At 43.4% G+C, this 19,395-nt stretch overlaps 1 protein-coding gene across 4 annotated transcripts in view; it reads right to left on the bottom strand.

Annotated features, from left to right (window-relative positions):
• The window catches only part of PIK3AP1 (phosphoinositide-3-kinase adaptor protein 1), a 242,196-nt gene that overhangs the window by 50,497 nt on the left and 172,304 nt on the right, over nucleotides 1-19,395 (bottom strand). For all 4 annotated transcript variants that reach the window (XM_040362258.1, XM_040362256.1, XM_040362257.1 and 1 more), the window contains 2 exons: nucleotides 6,841-6,909; nucleotides 2,533-2,738 (listed from right to left, as the gene is read on the bottom strand). In XM_040362258.1, the coding sequence (XP_040218192.1) occupies nucleotides 2,533-2,738; nucleotides 6,841-6,909 (275 nt within the window). The remainder of the gene's footprint in view (nucleotides 1-2,532; nucleotides 2,739-6,840; nucleotides 6,910-19,395) is intronic.

Here is a 19,395-nt window from a genome sequence, read left to right as displayed (position 1 = left end):
CCAGTGGAGCTGCAGTTCGTTGTTATGCAAATTGAGTTTTGTCTCGCTGTAACGAGCGTGGCTGTTTTGATTGTTTTGTTTTGGTCTGTTCTATGTTTCAGTAGTTCCAGGATTGACTGCTTCCCCTTGATTCGTCCAGAAGACTGGAAATTAGTGGGCAGATAGAGTCTAATCAGAAACTAAATATTCATAGAGCCCTGGCCAATCCCTGGGGAGGGTTGCCCAGATGGTAGCTTGGAGCCTGCATAAATATTCTGAGAAACAGAGCATTTGGGGTCTTTTTTCTTAAAAGGAGATCACAGCCTAAGGGGGGCTGCTTTCCTGCCTTAGACCATCCTGTGATGTGCCTGCAGGGTGCTGCGGCCTTAGGTGGGCTAACTGGAAGCCTGCTTTGCTGGAAGCTGAAGAACTTTCTGCTGACTGAGGGACTGTCATCTGAGGATCTAGTCTGGTATCACAGGCATAAGGTGAGGCAAGGACATTGGAAGGGGGCAACCAATTTTTCAAGGACATTTGTGAGTACACACTGGAGAGAGAAATCCTAGAGAGTGTGGGCTGAGGCTATCCCTCAAGACTTATGCCTCGTACACACAATCAGTTTTTCAGATAGGAAAACCGGGGGGGGGGGGGTTTTCAGCAGGAAAACGGCTCAAAATTGTCTTGCATACACACGGTCACTCAAATCTTGGCTGAAATTTCGAATGTCAAGAATGTGGTGACGTACAACACGTACGATGAGCTGAGATCAATGAAGTTCAATAAGCAGTTCGGCTCTTCTGCTTGATTCCGAGCATGCACGTTTTTTTGAGCGTTGTAATTGCATACAGACGATTGCGATTTGCTAAAGAAATTTGAAATTGAAATCCTGCTCTCAATCTTTTCTTGGCAGGAAAACTGACAGACAAAGTGTGATGGAGCATACACACGGTCGGTTTTCCTGACAAAAACCTCACATCGCACTTTTCCTGTCAGGAAAACTGATCGTTCGTGTGTATGAGGCATAAGAGTCAGCTGTGTGCATAAAGGGGACATAGTGTCCAGTGTCCTAAGGAGCATATTCTATTTAATTCTCAGTGAAAGGACTTTGCTTGGACTTTCCACAAGAGGAAAATTAATCTCCTCAAATTTGCTACAGGATATAGAAAATATGTGTCCTGTTATTTGTACATAGTTTTGGAGTATCCCACTCAATTACGTAAACCCCATCGAAGTTAACCAAAAAAAATAAAAAAACACCAAAAAGAAATCCCCTGGACTGTTCACTGAGCCAAAGATTGACCGTGACCAAGTGTAACAAATGGGGAAAGGATTCTGGGCAGTCTACTAACCAGCTAAAAGGTCAGCTATAAGTGACACTTAAAGTGAACCTGTACTTTGCCCATGTAGAGTAAAGCAATAAGGTAACTGTACTGGTCCCCTCTCCCTCCCAGCACATACCTTTCTTTTGTTCACTGGCAACTCTGTTCAGCTGCCAAATAAAAGGAAAGAAAGCCTTGTACATTGCCAAACACTAATGCTGTCACAAGAAATAGGTCACATACTCCTCCATACCTGGAGTATTTTATATTTTCTTCGCCCTCAGTGGGCTGAAAAGGAATGTACAGGGAGCAAAGGAAAGAGGAGGATGTGCTGTTGGAAAAGGGTCCCATACTGTGAACCTGGGAAAGCACTGAAAACTACCTGGTATTTCTTGATATGTGACCTTTTCCCCTTCCCAAGTATGCAATGCTTGGGCCTGGGCAACCAGGCCAGAATTCTGTCATTTAAGGCAGGGGGTAAATTCAGTAACCTTGTGTAAGCTCCAACACTGACTAACATGGAGCTCACACAGGGTTAGACTCGGTGCTCCTGCAGGCAAATTGAGTGTCAGGAAATACATTGAGAAGGTAAGTGTCAATGGATCAGGTGGTTTCCTCTCAAGAACTTGTCACTTTGCTCTGTTTTGGCAAACTGACTAATTCTCTAAGACAGGGGTCTCCAAACTATCTAAACAAAAGGGCCGGTTTACTGTCATTCTGATGGGGGCCGGACTGTGGCTAATGGGAGTAAACAATGCCCCATCATTGGTTTTAGTGAAAGGAATAGTGCCCTATTAATATCGGTGGGAGGAATAGAACCCCATTCTTGGTGTCAGTGGGAGGAATAGCGCCCCATCCTTGGTGTCAGTGGGGGGAATAGTGCCCCATCATTGGTGTCAGTTGTGGATGCAATAGTGCCTCAAGGGCCCGATAGAGGAAAGCAAAGGGCCAGATCCGGCCCCAGGGCCGCAGTTTGGAGACCACTGCTCTAAGAGATATAGATACCATTACCTGTAAAAGCTTTTTTTAGGACAGTCACACTAGACCTAAGATTCACTAGCTAGTAACTTAAAATAATCATTGCTGGAAATAGTTGTGCTGTGTAGTGACCACTAAGCAACAGAGGATGCTAAAGGTTGGAAATTGTAGTAAGATTGGTCTGAACTCCTAACTGTTTGTGGTCATCGATCATACATGTTCCATAGTAATGGTTTTGATTTATGTCAATACATACCTGCTGGTACCTGAAGGAGTCAGATCTTCTCTTTTGATTTAATTGCCACTCTTTAAATTCAAGTACTGCTTCATCCACTGAGATCATACCTAGTTTTACACGTTCTTGTAAAGTAATTAATTCACGTTGACCTGGGGTCTTCATGCCAGCAAACGGGTCATAGACACTTGACTGTTGGCGATCTCTCTTCAACTTAACACTTGATGCTTAAAATTAAAAGAAAAAAAAAAAACAGTCAACAAATAATTCTGCCATGGATCACTGTACCTTTTTTGGAAGGCTAGGGGTAACCACCTGATAAGTTATGCCATTAGTTAATTCTGTATACATTTTGGTCCTTCCCTGGTTAAAGCATCCATGTGCAATGTATATTATGGCCATTAAAGCGGAGTTCCACCCATTAAATTTACTATGCAGTATTCAGCAGCAATAAACCTAGGCAACAACATTTGGAATTTTTTTTTTTTTTTTACTCTTTCCTGGCTGTTGCTAAGGGGTGCCTTGTAATCTGCCTCTTCCTCTCCCTGGCGCCTGATGTCATTTCCTTCGGTGCCCATGCTCACTAGTGCTCCTGGGAGATGTGTGTCATAATTTCTCAGGGGTCAGTGGGCAGCCCAGAGGGCTTCGTTTGCCAAATCAGCAAAAAGCACTAAAATTGCTTGGTTGTGAATCCTGCCTTAGGCTGGATTCATATCTATGCATTTTTAGTGCTTTTTGCATTTTGCAGATTTGCACTACAGAACATGTTCCATAGGAAACCATGTTGAATGGACTGTAGTGCAAAACTGCAAAATGCAAAAAGCACTAAAAATGCATAGATGTGAATCCAGCCTAAGGCTCCATTCACACTAATGCGTTTTTAGATGCATTTAGCATTTTGCAGAAATGCAGGGAAATTTGTTAACATGGTTTCCTATGGAACATGTTCAAATCAATACTTTTTTGTGCCTCTGCATTTTTTGGAAAGGGTCAGGGACTTTTTTTCCCGCAAAAAGCAGCGTTTTGCATGTAATAGAATTCAATGGACCTGCATCCAAAACGTACTGCGTTTTTACAGCGATTTGCGTTTTTTTTAAAACCTGTTTATAGCTGGTTGTTAAAGGAAATGTTAAAAAAATAAAAATGCAAATCGCTGTAAAATCTCGCTAAAATTGCGTGTCGAAAAACGCAGCAAGCACCGGAAAAAGCAGTGCAAAAACGCTCAAAAGCAACATGCATATGTGTGAATCGAGCCTTAGTGCTGGTTCACACCAGATGCAGTTCTTCACTTTTTTTTTGCACTAAAAATGCATGCAGTGTTTTCCATGTATTTCGATGGCTCTCGCTCACACCAGTGCACTCAGTTTCCAGGCAGTTTCCGATGCAGAAAAAAAAGTAGAGTGTGCTGCATTTTTTCTGCACAGAACTGTAGTGGAACCTAGAAAATTGTATTAAATATGCACTAGTGTGAACTGTAAGCAATAACTGATCCGTATCCAGAATGCATTTTTGTGGTGTGAACTGGCCATAAAAATGCATGCACAGTGTTTTACATGTATTCCAATGGCTCTATTTCACACCACTGCAGTCAGTTCCGATCAGTCTCCGGTGCAGAAACTGACTGGAACTGGCTGCATTGATGTGAACTAGAGCCATTGGAATACATGGAAAACACTGTGCATTCAGAAGAAAAGCACACAAAACTGCATCTGGCATCAACTGTCCCTAAAGCTGCGTACACACGATCATTTTTCGGCATTAAAAAAAAACGACGTTTTTCCAACTTCATCATTAAAAACGATGTTGCCCACACACCATCGTTTTTGAAAAATGATGAACAAAGCGCGGTCACGTACAACACGTACGACGGCACTCTAAAGGGGAAGTTCTATTCGCCTTTGGGCTGCTTTTAGCCGATTCCTTGTTAGTAAAAGGCGATTCGCGCTTTTTTGGCTGTTACAGCGTAATGAATGTGCTTACTCCATTATGAATGGTAGTTTTACCAGAACGTCTCCCGTCTCATAACTTGCTTCTGAGCATGCGCGGGTTTAAAACATCGTTTTAGCCCACACGCAATCATTTTATACAACCCGAAAAACAACATTTTAAAAAACGACGTGAAAAAATGCAGCATGTTCGAATTTTTTTTTTATCGTTTTTCAGAACATGAAAAACGATGTGAAGCCCACACACGATCATTTTAAATGGCGTTTTTAAAAACGTCGTTTTTTTTTCATGCCGAAAAATGATCGTGTGTACGCGGCATAAGGCTTGATTTACACCTATGCATTTGTAGCGGCCTGCTCCTGTTGAGCTTTGATAGGGCTTTGCAGCTCTCAAATTTTCAAATGTGGGTTATTGCTTTTATTAACTTTAACTACTTCAATACAGGGCTTTAAAACCCACCTCCATACCGGGCCTATTCTGGCACTTCTCTCCTAAATCATCATTCTTTTGCTAGAAAATTACTCAGAACCCCCAAACATTAAATATGTTTTTTTTTAGCAGACACCTTAGGGAATAAAATGGCGGTCATTGCAACTTTTTATCTTGCACGGTATTTGCGCAATAATTTTTCAAATGCCTTTTTTTGTAAAAAAAATGGTTTCATGAATTAAAAAATAACAAAACAGTAAAGTTAGCCCAATTTTTTTGTAAAATATGAAAGATGATTACGCCGAGTAAAAAGATACCCAACATGTCATGCTTTAAAATTGCGCACACTCATGAAATGGCGCCAAACTTCGTTACTTAAAAATCTCCATAGGCGACGCTTTAAAATGTTTAGAGTTACAGAGGAGGTGTAGTGCTAAAATTGTTGCACACGCTCTAACGCGCGTGGCGACACCTCAAATGTGTGGTTTGAATGACATTTACATACGTGGGCGGGACTTACGTGTGCGTCCGCTTCTGAGCGCGAGCTACCGGGGACAGGGGCGTTTTCATTTTTATTTATTTATTTTTTATTTTATTTATTTATTTATTTATTTTTTACACTTTTTTTTTCCTTTTTTTTTTTTTCGATCGCTTTAAACATCCCTCGTAAACATCCCTTGTAATAGGAATAGTGTGTGACAGGTCCTCTTTAAGGAGAGATGCGGGGTCAATAAGACCCCACATCTCTCCTCCATTCTGAAAAGAATGAGATAATGAAAAAAAATTCACAGATCTCATTCTTACTAGCCGCAATTGCGGTTTGTTTACTTACGGGTACCAAGGTGTGACGTCATCACATCGCGCCCAGGCCTCCGACAGTCATAGAGATGACTGGTGACCATCTGGTCACCAGTCATCTCTATGCTGCACACCTGGCGGATGGCGATTATCTCTCCGAGCCCCCGATGGGACGGGAGAGCCCGGAGAAGCACCGGATGGCGGCGGGAGGGGGGGATGTCTCTTCCCGCCGCCTATAAGAACGATCAAGCGGTGGAACCGCCGCTATAATTGTTCTTACGATGCGCAGGATCGCCGCCGGAAGAAAATAATATCTGAATGATGCCTCTAGGTGCAGGCATCATTCAGATATCCCCGCACAAAGTACAGGACGTCATATGACGTCCACCCGGGATAACAGATCCCCTTTTTGAACGTCATATGATGGCGTGTGGTTTTAAAGTGGTTAAAAAAACAAGATTTTAATTGACACAAAGCAGGAATGAGCCTAGAAAGTACGGTAACTCTAGCTTTCTGTTGCAAGTAAATTGGTTATCTATCACAGAAACATGCTGCAATTTTGACCAGAAGCCCTCAGAGTGCCCTGAAAAATCTTTTATAATATAAAGCTAAAATATTATAGCTTTTATAAAACTCACAAAAAAAGGATACATTAATTGGTGCCATTAGCACTTCATTGGTTGAAAAGTTGCTTGGAATAGCCCAAAATAACTACCTATAAGATGTCTGTAGATTATTCTTGCATAATTCAGTAAGACCCCTTTCACACTGAAGGCACTTTTCAGGTGTTTTAGCGCTAAAAATAGCGCCTGAAAAGCGCATTGCAAGCCTCCTCAATGTGAAAGCCCAAGTGCTTTCACACTGGGGTGGTGCGCTTGCAGGACCCGAAAAAAAGTCCTGCAAGTAGCTCCTTTGGGGCGGTGCGGGAGCAGTGTATACAAAGCATCTTAACCTGCCATTGAAATCAATGGGCAGTGCTGCGGAAGTGCCTGCAAAGCCATTCGGCAGTGGTGCTTTGCCGTGGTTTTAACCCTTTCCTCGGCCACTAGCAGGGTTAAAACCGTCCCGAAAAGCGCTGCTATAACAGCCCCAGTGTGAAAGGGGTCTTAGAGGTAATCAGTTGGTAGGCATATAGTAATTTTAGAGTACACTTACCTGTTCTCGACCGAAAAGATTCCATATAAATATTTTCATTTCTTGGCACTGGCATTTTCCTTCCAAACACTAGGAAAAGGGAATTATTACATTATTATGCGATTATGGGCTTAGAGTAGATATAAAAACAGTAAAAAAGTATCTTTTAAAGTTCCCTTTCTGCCTCTTTCTCAACATTTTCAAGGAAAATAGAGATCATACAGACTGGAAAACTTTATCATATTACTACTCTTTTTCCTCTTCATAAGCCATGGCTGAAGATATATACAGCGTGGATCCTTGTCTCTCCATTGCTGGCTGCACAGGCACAGTGTAACAGCCCTCTAATGTCAGTCTCTTAAGCAGATATTTTCCCTTAACTTCCTGTTCCAGAGACACAAGTAGTAAGAGGAAGTCTCTCCAAAGTGAGGAAAAATCTCCCCTTGCACAGCCACTCCCATTGAGAGAGATTCCTTGTCAAGATCTGGATTTGAACGCAGCACCTCTGTTGCATCTAGCACTGGCTCTTCCAACTGTGCCACCTGATCTTAGACAGCCTTACATCATATCTTTTTTCTGGTGAATATTGAACTCCTTGCTCCTCCAATGAATTTCCTATTGAAACTGTGTCTTTTGCTTCCTGTTTGCGAGATTATTGTGCTCTTCTCCAGCCAATATCTTGCTCCTTTTGCTCCTGCTCCTGTCCGTTTCTTCATTACAACTTGTTACTGACCGTTGGCTTGGTGCTTGACTACTCTTCCACTTGATCCCGACCTGCAAACAATTGCTACAGACCTTTGGCTTGTTCACAAACTACGCTTCTGCCTAAACCCTACTTGATGCATTTGTTAGTGGACCCTTGCTTGCTCAATTTCTAAGGCGGTAGAACGATCGCCCCGTCCCTGCGTTGCACAAACTTATGTTTGTACGTTTTTATCCCTATTTTTCTGTACTATTTTTTTGGTGCAATAAGCTTTCTTTGGACTCCTAACCTACTACACTATTGGAGGCATATGTTCTTTTCTCTCCTACCGCATTGCATCCCTGATTCTGGATTATCGAGCCTGGATCCATCGGAGGCACACAGCAGTTTAAGCAGCCTGAGTGATCACTCCTGGGACAAGCGATACCTGTTCTCTGGAGAGACAGCACTATATGCCTGTATATAGCACCTTCAAGGTAAGGGTACTACGGTACCTGTGTGGATATACTACCATTGTCTGAGTGAAGAAGTCAGAAGTTCTGAACATCATTTCATCATCTCCTTACAGACTGTCATATCATCACTATATTTTGATTTTTGGTTTTTCATTTCCATTTTGTGCACATCTCTGTGCTCACAGATGCATTGAGGTGCATAGAGGTTCACACCTTTGCATTATTTAAAGTTGGGACTCACTTTGCATCACTTGAGTAAAGTTACTCATTTCGTTTGTGCACAATACGTTTTATGTATATACCTTTGGTGTGACTCACATCACACATTTGAAGCGCTTATCATTTACCTCACTTTGTTCATCCAATTACGGTTTGGCTAATTGATTAAACAGAAGTTAGCACCAGTTGCATTTCTAAAGAGCAGAAACAACTAAAGGGCACTTGGAAGAGCATGTACACGAATGTGTACTGAAGCTGTTGCCGCTGTTATCTGTTATATTTATATGGTAAGCATAATTTACTGCAAAAAAAAAAAAAATTGACCAGCTGTGAAAGTGAAACTCATTATGTGAAAATGGCATTCTCATGTGAGACAAATATCAGAATTCAAATGCTAAGTAAGACCTTGGGAGGTGATTGATGACAGTTATACAGGAGACAAAGTAGAAAATCAAAAAAGGGTACATATAAAGTATATATAGATATAAAAAATGATAAAAATATAATATAATATATGGACTGGAGAAGACTGCTTTCGCAGCTTTCTCCAGGTTTTGGTATTCCGGCATGGACCCTGTAGTTTGGAGATTCCATAGTGTCTTGGGTGGGACAGGATCTCCAACCCTGTGTCCAGACTTTGTAGATTACCAGCAGGGTGTGTGCTCAGATGAACACAGCACTTATAATGAGGGTATGGGAAGACCTCATGGCTCCCAGTTGGAGACTGCTCCACACCCAGAGAGACAGGATGTCTCCGGGAGTCAGAGGGGCTGCAGGAGGCAGCTAGAATGGGAGACTGCAAGAGGCAGTGAAACGGCAAACGCAAAAGTTATAGCGTCTACACACCATGTGTTAAATTTATAGATTTTTTTTTACTAGTAATGGTGGCGCTCAGTGATTTTTAGGGGGAATGCAACATTGCGGTGGACAAATCAGACACTAAGTGACACTTTTTGGGGACCAGTGACACTAATACAGTGCTAAAAAATGCACTCTCACTGTACTAAAGACACTGGCTGGGAAGGGGTTAACATCAGGGGCAATCAAAGGGTTAAGTGTGCTCTTAGGGAGTGCTTTCTAACTGTGTGAGGGATGGCTTAACTGGAGGAAAACAGAGACTATTCCTACTTGGAACAAACAAAAGATTTCCATCTTCCTCTCTGACAGAATGGAGGTCTGCCTTGTTTACATAGGCAGACCACCATTCCGCCTCTCCTGTCAACGATCGGTGGGTCCCGGCGTCCATCGCGTCTGCCGGTACCCGCTGATTGGCTCCCACTTTATCCAATCACAGCGGGAGCAGGTCGCCAGTGGCACGCGCGCGCCCCAGACCCTGTGCATGATATCACGTTGTCATGGATATGCAATAAAGTCTGGCAGCTTACCTGTCTCCATGTGTTCATTAGAGGCCTGACTCTGTTCTGGCTGTCTTTTTATCATCTCTCCTTCCTGTATGGCCCCACCCCAGGCAGTCTATATTAACTGTTGCACTGCAGGTCTGCAGTGCTGTTCAACTTTGTAGCTTGAGTTCCTGTCTGCCGTTTGATACGTTAATCTTTCTGTGTACCGATTTTGTCTCGTCCCTGACTACTCTTGTTTGCCTGTGATCCTGACCTTTTGGCCTGTCCCTTGGTTACCCTAGTCTGCCTGTTGCCCCGACCTCAGCTTACCCATCACTATCCCTTGTGTTCTCAGTTCCCCTCTCTCCCTACGGAGCATGACCTAGGAGACGCCAGGGGTCGCGACCTGGATCCAGCAGCAGCGAAGGCCATCCTCACCACCAGAGGCTCTGGTGAACACCAAGCTGGGTCTTAGACTCCGCGCCCTGGGGAATCTTGGGCTCACGCTTCCTCTCTGTTCGCAGCAGTCGGCTATAGGGTTCACTACCCTGTGGTGCATCCCTGACCCTTGCCACAGGTGACCTGACACACGTACTGGTACGTGATTTCGAGCAGGAGGGCCACATTGCCGCAGTATTTTGGGGTGGGGCGGTCCATAAGTGGTTAATCTTCTTCTTGTTAACCGCTTAGAAAGTCTGTTTTACAAGTTCTCCCACAGATGTAGCAGTTGGAGGAATAAGACAAATCATTTACTATTGTCTGGTTGTCTGGAGTGCTTACATGCAATGCTGTATCTTGGCCTAGGCCAACAATGCCCAGGCCTAGGGCAGCACTTTGCAGGGGGGCAGCATAAAAAGAGTCCCCGCCGGCTTGCGCTACACTTTTAGTGTAGCGCTAGTCTTATGAAGTGGACTGGGCCGCAAGACAAATTGGTCTGGTGCCCCCATAAATCGGCCAAACTTCTGCCAGTATGATAGGGATGGCGCAGACACAATGGAGACTGACATGGTCACCTATAACTGTCAGGTAGGTAGTAGGACTCTCCTGCAATCCTTTGCTTGTGTCAGTTGTACATATTAAGGAGTCTTATTTTTATTTCTGTTGATTGCTGATGAGAAAATAAACAGATGGATTTATTTGTTCCCGCCCCCAAACCTTCCTTTGCTCACTGCCTGCACCACATACCTTCATCACTGTGCTACATGCTTTCTGCTGCACCACTGGCATGATTATATCCTCTTAGTCCTCCATAAATTTAGAAGGAAATTTGTGCTTAAAATAGAACTATAGGCAACACCTTTTTTTCCATTTTGGATGATGTAAGGAAGGGTTATAGCCTCAGTTTTTTTTTTTTTTGCATCAGTTCATTTCCCTTCATTACCTGCCCTCTAGCCAAACAGGAAGTGAGAGAAAATCTCTGCAGATTAAGGGAATCCCCCTCCCCCCAAGGCCCTCAGAACTAGTGTCACCACTGGAAAAGGGCAGGTCTTAAACAGAAAGGGGTGTGGTCTTGACAGGAAGGGGTAGATCATATTTAAATTAGGGGTACACGAGTTTAGGACAACACAAACCCTGAATACACCACTGCTTACATGGTCAGCTTTTATTTAATTATGTAAAACCTTTATCCTGGAAATAAAAAATAAAAAAAAACTGTTCCTGTAACTGCAGTGTGAGCTGGAGTTTGGCTTACATTTTTCCCCCCTAAATAACGGTATATTGAGTGGTTTTGCAAAAGTTATAGGATATATACTGGAATTCATTTTTTTTTATACTAGTAAGGGCAGTGATCAGCGACTTAAAGTGGGACTGCAATACTGCAGCGGACAATTAGACACTAACTGACACTTTTTAAAACTTTGCAGGAACCAGTTACTATCACTGTACTAATGACACTGGCTTAGAAGGGGTTAAACATCTAGGGCGATTAAAGGGTTAACTGTGTGCCTAGCCATTTTTTTGTGTACTGTATGTGCTGCTTTACTAGGGGAAGTGATGGGTTTTATTCCCTGCCTTGCAGGGACACAATATCCATCCCTTCCCCCCCTGTCAGAACTGAGATCTGCCTTGTTAACATTGGCAGATCTGTTTTCGGAATCACTGCCTATCGGCAGATGCCGGCAGACATCGAGTGCCAGGCCCCCGCAGATTGACTTCTGCTGTAAATAATCACAGAAGTGGCCCGCAGGTGGTGCACGCATGCCCCCTGTAGATGGAATTACAGAATCATGCCTATATATGTGATCCTGCACAGTAGGGCCACCCTGTAGCAGTAAATCTGCTATGGGGTGGTCAGTAAGTGGTTAAACATGTGCACTATGTAGCACACTTTAGTCGATCAAGTCCTTTCAGGGCCTATTTAAAGCAGAACTCCAGGCAAAAATAAAAACAGATAGCCCATTAAAAGACAAAATAAAAAAACAATCTTTTGCTGCAATAAGAGCTCATGATGTCGCTGTAACTCTTTGCCCTTGCTTTCTATTGGCATGCTTTTTGTTAGCACAGGAACTGATTTGGTCCTTATGCTTGTTCTTCTCACATTCCAGCCCTGCTGTATAGGAGACTGTAAGGGGCTAATCTCAGGTCAACTGCAAACAATTACTCCACTTTAATTTAAAAAAATAAAAATAAAGTATATCTATGATCAAAATGTAAAATCATATATTAAGTTACACATTGCAATTTATTTATTTATTCTAGTCTACTCCTATTACTGAGTGATCTTGAAATTTGTAAACTTACTTTGTGACGATCTCCACAAACTTCCTTGAATTCTGTGACAAGTATTCACTATCCCCTGTCAGTAGGTACTGCTGTGTCACAGAATTCACAGAACCTGTCCTCTAAACTACAAAGGTACAGAGAGAAAGAGTTTCAGGAGGTGGAGTCAATAAAGGAATCGCTACTTGCAGGCAACAAGGTACCATGGGACATGTAGTCCTTAGAAATTGTAAGTAAACAGCAAAGGAGAAGCTTCAAAGCATGCAGGGAATCCAGGAAGTTTTGGAAAGGGGTGACCAGCAGACAGGCACAACTCACACTAGGAAAGTAGCTTTTTCAAGTAAGCTTATATTGGATTGTTAAATACAACTATTTATTTTTGTTAATAAAATGCTGATATAAAATGAAAATTTATACTCTTGACCATAGATTTCAATTTAATATGTATGTAATTATTATCACAGAGCTGCTTTATTCTGTGTCTTTTATATTTGCCTAGAATTTAGCTTTAACCACTTAAGACCCGGACCAATATGCAGCTAAAGGACCCAAGGTGTTTTTACAATTTGGCACTGCACTGCTTTAACTGGTAATTGCGCGGTCATGCAATGTTGTACCGAAACAAAATTTGCGTCCTTTTCTTCCCACAAATAGAGCTTTCTTTTGATGGTATTTGATTGCCTCTGCGATTTTTATTTTGTGCGATATAAATGGGAAAAAAACGAAAATTTTGAAAAAAAAATATATTTTCTACTTTTTGTTATAAGAAAAATTGAATAAACTAAATTTTAGTCAAACATTTAGGCCAAAATGTATTCAACCACGTCTTTAGTAAAAAAAAAAAATCGCAATAAGCGTATATTTATTTGTTTCGCAAAAGTTATAGCGTCTACAAACTAGGGTACATTTTCTGGAATGTATACAGCTTTAAATTTATGACTGCCTATCTAATTTCTTGAGGTGCTAAAATGGCAGGGCAGTACAAAACCCCCCAAATGACCCCATTTTGGAAAGTAGACACCCCAAGGAAACTGCTGAGAGGCATGTTGAGTCCATTAAATATAAATAAGTGATTGAATAATGACAAAATATATATATATATATATATATATATATATATATATATATATATATATATATATATATATATATATATGGAATTGCACCCCAAAATACATTTTGCTGTTTCTCCTGAGTACGGGGATACCACATGTGTGGGACTTTTTGGGAGCCTAGCCGCATACGGGACCCCAAAAACCAAGCACTGCCTTCAAGATTTCTAAGGGCATACATTTTTAATTTCACTCCTCACTACTTATGACGGTTTCGAAGGCCATAAAATGCCAAAATAGCATAAAACCCCCCAAATGAGCCCATTTTGAAAAGTAGACACCCCAAGCTATTTGCTGAGAGGCATAGTGAGTATTTTACAGCTCTCATTTGTTTTTAAAAATGAAGAAAGAAAATATTTTTTATTTTTTTTATTTTCAAAACTTTGTGACAAAAAGCGAGATCGGCAAAACACTCACCAATACTCACTTCTCAGCAAATAGCTTGGGGTGTCTACTTTCCAATATGGGGTCATTTGGGGGGGGGGGGGGTTGGGCCATCTGGGCATTCCATGGCCTCCGAAACTGTGATAGGTAAAGAGGAGTGAAATCAAAAATTTAACTTAGAAAGCCTGAAGGCGGCGATTGGTTTTTGGGGTCCCGTACGTGGCTAGGCTCCCAAAAAGTCTCACACATGTGGTATCCCTGTACTCAAGAGAAGCAGCAGAATGTATTTTGGGGTGTAATTTTGGGGTGTAATTCCACATATGCCCATGGCATGTTTGAGCAATATATCATTTAGTGACAACATTGCGCAAAAAAAAATATATATATTTTTTTCCCAGCAACTTGTGTCAAAATATAAAATATTCCATGGACTCGAGATGCCTCTCAGCAAACAGCTTGGGGTGTCTACTTTTCAAAATGGGGTCATTTGGGGGGGGTTTTGAATTGTCCTGGCATTTTATGCACACCATTCAGAAGCTTATGTCATACATCACCCACTCTTCTAACCACTTGAAGACAAAGCCCTTTCTGACACTGTTTGTTTACAAGAAAGTTGAATCCCCAAACATTATATATTTTTTTAAAGCAAAGGCCCTACAGAATAAAATGGTGGGTGTTGCATTTTTTTTCCACACAGTATTTGCGCAGCGATTTTTCAAACGCATTTTTGGGGGGGGAAATACACTTTTTTTTATTTTAAAGCACTAAAACACACTATATTGCCCAAATTATTGATGAAATAAAAAAGATGATCTTAGGCCGAGTACATGGATACCAAAATTGACATACTTTAAAATTGCGCACAAATGCGCAGTGGCGACAAACCACATACATTTTTAAAAGCCTTTAAAAGCCTTTACAGGTTACCACATTAGATTTACAGAGGATGTCTACTGCTAAAATGACTGCCCTCGATCTGCCCTTCGCGGTGATACCTCACATGCATGGTACACTTGCTGTTTACATATGACTCCAGACCGATCGGACTTTTCCACGGGCAAGCCTCCATTGGAATTTTGACCGTATGTACACGGCATAAAAAGTTATGGCACATACACACGGTCAGACTTTTCCATGGGAAAGCCTCCGTAGGAATGTCAACCGTATGTACGCGGCATTAGGAGCAAAATCGCTCCTCCGCCCTTAATTCTCCCATGCTGTTAGCGATTGCAGGGATCAGGACTGTCTCTGTGACCACTGCAGTTATGTGTGTTGTGTTTTGTAAGTGACAGTGATCGATCGATACTGCACTTGGGTGGGTTAGACTGGGCTGGGCGGAGGGGCAAAACGCAGGTGCTAGCGGGTATCTGGGCTGATTTGGCTGACAATGCATTTTTGGGTACCCTAAATTGCTGGGTACGCTAGTATAGATCTGATCAGATCAGGTATCGATCCGTTCAGATACTATACCACTAAGGGGGGTGTATGCTTTGCGCGTGGATGTAAGCGCTACTGGCACTAACCTAACGCTGCCTGGGGCGACGCAGACCCTGACTGACGCTAAAATTTAATTGATATCACCCGCCGGGCGATCAGGGGGTTATTGGGTTATATACGGCGGGTGCCCTAATGCTATAAACCGCAAACTAACTAACCAGCATCAACTGTAACACTTATACTGTGATCACTGGTGAAAGGGTTAACTAGGGGGCAATCAGGGAGTTAAAACCTTTGTTAGGTAATATATGGAGGTACCTGGCGCTTTCTAAAAACCTGGCGGCGAACCTAAATAACTAACTGGCTAACCTGCGTCACCAGTGACACTTATACGGTGATCACTGGTGAAAGGGTTAACTCTTGGGGCAATCGGGGGTTAAAACCTTTATTTATAAAATGTATGGGGGTACCTAGCGCTATAAAAACCTGGCGGCGAACCTCTAAAAATAACTAGCTACCTAGCGGCACCAGTGACAATAATACAGCGATCAGAAAAACGATCGCTTAGTGACGCTGGCAATAGGGGGTGAAAGGGTTAACTAGGGGGGTGATCAAGGGGTTAAACCTTTATTGGTGGGGGGGGTAGGGGGCTACCCTGAACCTAAAGGGGCCTAAGACTAACTACCCTGCAACTTTTAACTGTCACAACTGACACTAAATGCAATGATCACTGCAATCAGTGACACTGTGACAGGGGGCTGGGGGGGTGATCGGGGGGTGACTGAGGGGTTAAGTGTGCCTATGTGTCACTGGTGTCAGTGGTCTGTTGGTGCAACTTACTTGTGATGTCTTCTCTCCTCTCGCCAGACGAAAATACCGACAGGAGAAGAGATGACATCACTTCCTCCTGCCTGTGTTTACATTACACAGGCAGAGGAAGCCCATCGGCGGAAGGGGATTGGCTGGGAGCGATCGCGAGGGGGTGGCCAGAAACGAACAACCGTCCCCTCATCCCGGATCGCTCCTACAGCCACGGGAACTGCTGCAAGTACCAGGTGGGGGGTCCCCCGACCCACGTCTAGGCAGGCACATACAGGTACGTTGATGTGCCTGTCCGTCCCCCGACCCACGTCTAGGCAGGCACGTACAGGTACGTTGATGTGCCTGTCCGTTCCATTCTGCCGACGTATATGTACATGCGGCGGTCGTTAAGTGGTTAATATAACAGTGCAAATGCAGCAACTAATGAGATTTTGTCATCAATGATTACAGTAAACTAAAAAGTCAGCTTCAAGACCTGTGATGAGCCTCTCCAACACCCCTGTCATCAGGAAGGCATATGGCCACTAGAAACTAGATCCTACCACAGAGCAATAGAAGGCCTGGGATCAGCATGTGACTTGGCCAGAGTAGGTAAGTATTATTTGAGGCATTTACATTTTAATAAAGCAAAAGGCCCACATTCACAAAGCACTTACGCCGACGTATAACAAGTTACGCCGACGTAAGTGCAAATGTGCGCCGTCGTATCTGTGCACCGGACCCACAAACAGATATGCGCCTAAAACCAGGCTACACCCCACCGACGTAGCTTGCTTACGCCGGCGTAGGGTGGGCGCACATTTAGGCTGGGTGCATGATGCCGCTCCTATTGATTAGCCATTCAAACATGCAAATGAGGGAAATACGGCGATTCACCAACCTGTGTGCGCCCGACGCAGGCTACGCGAGGTGCGCGTAAGTTGTACGTCTGGCGTAAAGTTATTCCCCATGAAGGAGGTGCAACCCAGCAGCAGACATGCAAAGGTCTGCACCAGGGAACACCAGCCGCCGTATTTTACGTTGGACGTGTGTCTGGCTGGGCGTAGGTTACGTTCACGCCATACGCAGTGATCCGGCATAGTTAAGGCAGTTGTTCAGACGTGGTTGTGAGCAGGCGCAGGGGGATGCATCCACATTACGGCGCAAGCGCAGTTCGTGATACGTATCTGTCTGGCGCTCGGCACATCATTTGCATGGGGTCACGCCTCATTTGCATGGGTCACGCCCACTTCCACCTACGTCGCCGTACGCCTTCCAAACCTACGCCACGCTGACGCAGCGTTGGGAGCAATAGCTTGCTGAATGCAATGCTTGCCTCTCAGCGCGGCGTACGGCGTTTGCGCTACAGCGGCGTAATGTGCGCCCACACTCTGTGAATCTGGGCCAAAATTTCAGCATGGTAGTGATTTCTGTGCTAGAACTAAACCATTAAATCCTCAGGTTCTGCCTCCCTTTGTCCCCCCCCCCCCCCCCCCACTTCACCCCCCACCTTCTCGACCCTCGTTTTCCCAAAACTAAGATTTCTTAAATAAATAATGGAAATACAAACACAGCTTCCTCTGCTTCTCTTTTTTATGCAAAGAATGTAGATAATTATTTCCAGTAGATACTCCAAATGAGGAAGTGTGTTTTATTGCAAGTTTTCAGTAACACTTATGAGTGTTCAGTTTTCTGTATCTGACAAGTATATAGAGGGAGCTGTCTTTTCTTTTTTGCTTTCCAAAAGTAATTTTAATAGCAATTCTATATACTATAACTTGTATAGTAGTTCTACTTGATGTATATAGCTATACATAGCAGTTGGGTGTGTAATCTTCACAAACCAATGTACAATGTCAATACATGAGATACTCAGCGCTCTGAACATATAGAATGGCAAGATAAATGCTCATATGGAGGTGTAACATGAAAATTGTTCCTGTGGCTCTTGAAATCCAGATCTGGGGAGGATCCACTCCAGGCACATGAAAAAGAAACACAGCAGCACAGCGCAGGAATTAGTAAATTAATATCATATCACTTTATTACAGTGAAGCACTCTTACATCTAAAATGTACAGCATCCAGCCTCAAGTGCAGTGGGTAGTCGCTACAACAATAAGCAGAGAACATCCAGACTGGCCGAACAAGGAGCCTCTAAGCAGTGAATTCGGACCCGCCAAAATGGATCAGAGCTAGCAGCATTTGTGGTCGTGTCTTGTGCAACTCTTAGTCTGTGTAAGGAGCAAACTCATATGAGTGGGCAGCCTGTAAGCGTTTTCAGGACACTGTCCTTGTTGTCAAACCTGTCAGGCTCCTGGATTGGTCAGTTCTGTGATTATTGCTATACCAACTACACGCTGGAGGCTGGATTCTGTTAAAGTGGTTGTAAACCCCACTTTATGACTTTTCCCTACAGGTAAGCCTATAATAAGGCTTACCTGTAGGTATAAAGAATATCTCCTAAACTTGCACGGTTTAGGAGATATTCCCCTCGCAATGCGCCGCTGACTGCAGCGGCGCATGCGCAGGGGGGATCCTCGGCTAAAGGACCGGCAGCCGCCGGACCTTGCCGAATTTAAATCTCCCGCGCGCACGCGCGGGAGTGACGTCATCGCCGCTCCAGCCAATCACAGAGCTGGAGCGGCGATACCCGTAACACACGCCGGAGCAAGATGATTTCTCGCTCGGCGTGAACCAGGTAAGTTTTACACACCTCGTTCCGAGGTAAGTATTTCATAATGAGCTAATATGCGGTGCATATTAGCTCATTATGACTTTTGCCTTGCAGGAGAAAAAAAATAAAAATTTTGATGCGGGTTTACAACCGCTTTAATTTTAGATGCAAGTGTGCTTAAATAAAGGATTCGAAAAAACCTTGGTCCTTACCATTAAATTAAAGACACAAACTGCGTGACATGGGTTTTATATGGCCACAGCAGCCAAATTATATTAACCAAAGAATAAAATAACATCACGTAAAACATCCCCGTAAGTGCAAATTTCAGCAAAGTAATGCCCAACAACAAGAGGTTTTTGGGTGTCTTCAAGGCAAAATTTATAACTGGAATGGTCTATGATCTCAGCCGTGCCCCAACCGGCTCAAAGACGCTCCGACATCACATATACTTCCAAATTCCCCTCCCAGGGGACCTCGCTCCTGGGAGAACCACCGCTAACCAAGTGGAAGCACCATACCTTAGATGGGCCCCACTAATCCTGTAACCATGTAATTCCTCACTGACCCCCCAAAGACCTCTTTATCCGCCACATGAGCTTGATTAAAAACTTCATTCAAGTGAATCCCTCCACACCTGTAGCATCCTCACCACCCCCTCCTGAAGGCCCAAAGACCACATGTCTATGCCCACAGCATTCAGGTGAACACCATCATCTTGCCAATAG

The sequence above is a fragment of the Rana temporaria genome, chromosome 8, assembly GCF_905171775.1.
Source record: "Rana temporaria chromosome 8, aRanTem1.1, whole genome shotgun sequence".
In the NCBI taxonomy this organism is placed as follows: Eukaryota; Metazoa; Chordata; class Amphibia; order Anura; family Ranidae; genus Rana; species Rana temporaria.
The sequence above is the reverse complement of the archived record's forward strand: the minus strand, read 5'-3'. Positions and strand labels throughout refer to the sequence as shown.